Source organism: Buceros rhinoceros, unplaced genomic scaffold (assembly GCF_000710305.1).
Source record: "Buceros rhinoceros silvestris isolate BGI_N320 unplaced genomic scaffold, ASM71030v1 scaffold25877, whole genome shotgun sequence".
Taxonomy (NCBI): Eukaryota; Metazoa; Chordata; class Aves; order Bucerotiformes; family Bucerotidae; genus Buceros; species Buceros rhinoceros.
In genome coordinates this window covers 3,254-4,250 of record NW_010420794.1, presented here as the reverse complement: position 1 = coordinate 4,250, position 997 = coordinate 3,254, and the positions used below count along the sequence as shown (strand labels likewise).

At 64.8% G+C, this 997-nt stretch overlaps 1 protein-coding gene across 1 annotated transcript in view; it reads left to right on the top strand.

The window, feature by feature from the left end:
• SEMA3F (sema domain, immunoglobulin domain (Ig), short basic domain, secreted, (semaphorin) 3F) overlaps positions 1-997 on the top strand; it is a gene marked incomplete at its 3' end in the record, with an annotated part of 5,443 nt that overhangs the window by 1,197 nt on the left and 3,249 nt on the right. Inside the window, 2 exon segments of the mRNA XM_010139438.1 lie at positions 458-597; positions 671-852. Coding sequence (XP_010137740.1) covers positions 458-597; positions 671-852 — 322 coding nt within the window.

Genomic DNA, 997 nt, shown 5'->3' with positions numbered 1-997 from the left:
ATGGGATGATCCTGCCGGGCGGGGGAGCCGGCGGGGCGGTAACCCGAAGAGGGGGAGCTGTCAGCGCAGGCTGGGCACCGGCTGATGGATGGCAGGGAGAAGCTTCCTGAGAGGCTTCCAGTCTGTGTGGTTCCTCCCTGGGGGGGAAGACCAGTTCCCACCGCTCTGCTCACATTGCTGCTGGAGTTCTCCTCTGTGTGTAGCTCACGGATGTTCCCAGGGACCAGGTTTCAGGGTGAGTGCAGGCATGCTCCGAGCCCCTCCCGCAGCCACCAGAGAGTCCCAGTTCCTCAGCCCATCTCTGCAGCTCTGGTCCAGATCCAGCTCTCACCCTGCAACCACGGCAGTGCTTTTCCAGGAGCGGGGTGATGCCGGCGGAGAGGGGGGCTCAGTATCCTGCTGTGGCACAGGGCAGGGGGTGCCTCTGGGCTGACGGTGCTGTGCCATGCTGTTTCAGACCCAGCTTTCGTCCGTGCCCAGCTCATCCCCGACAGCAGCGAGAGGAACGACGACAAGCTCTACTTCTTCTTCCGAGAGAAGTCGGCCGACGCTCCGCTGAGCCCTGGGGTCTATTCCCGCATCGGGCGCATCTGCCTGGTAGGTGGAGCAGTGGGCAGGGAGCGGGCAGGGGGGGCAGGCAGGGCTGAGTGTGGGGGTCCCTCTGTTGCAGAACGACGACGGAGGCCACTGCTGCCTTGTGAACAAGTGGAGCACCTTCCTGAAGGCCCGTCTTGTCTGCTCGGTGCCGGGACCAGACGGGATTGAAACTCACTTCGACGAGCTCCGTGAGTGAGCGAGGAGTGGGACAGGGGCCTTCTCCACCCCTGCTGCCTTGGGGGTTACCCTGGGACGGCCTGGGGACCCCCTTGCTGCCCCCCAGCTCTTCCTGTCCCATGAGGAGGTGCTCTCCCCGCCGCCCTGGTGTCCCTGGGTGTGAGGGGGTGCCTGCCCACCTTCCCCATGGTGACACCCCCATCTTTCTGTCCCAAGAGGACGT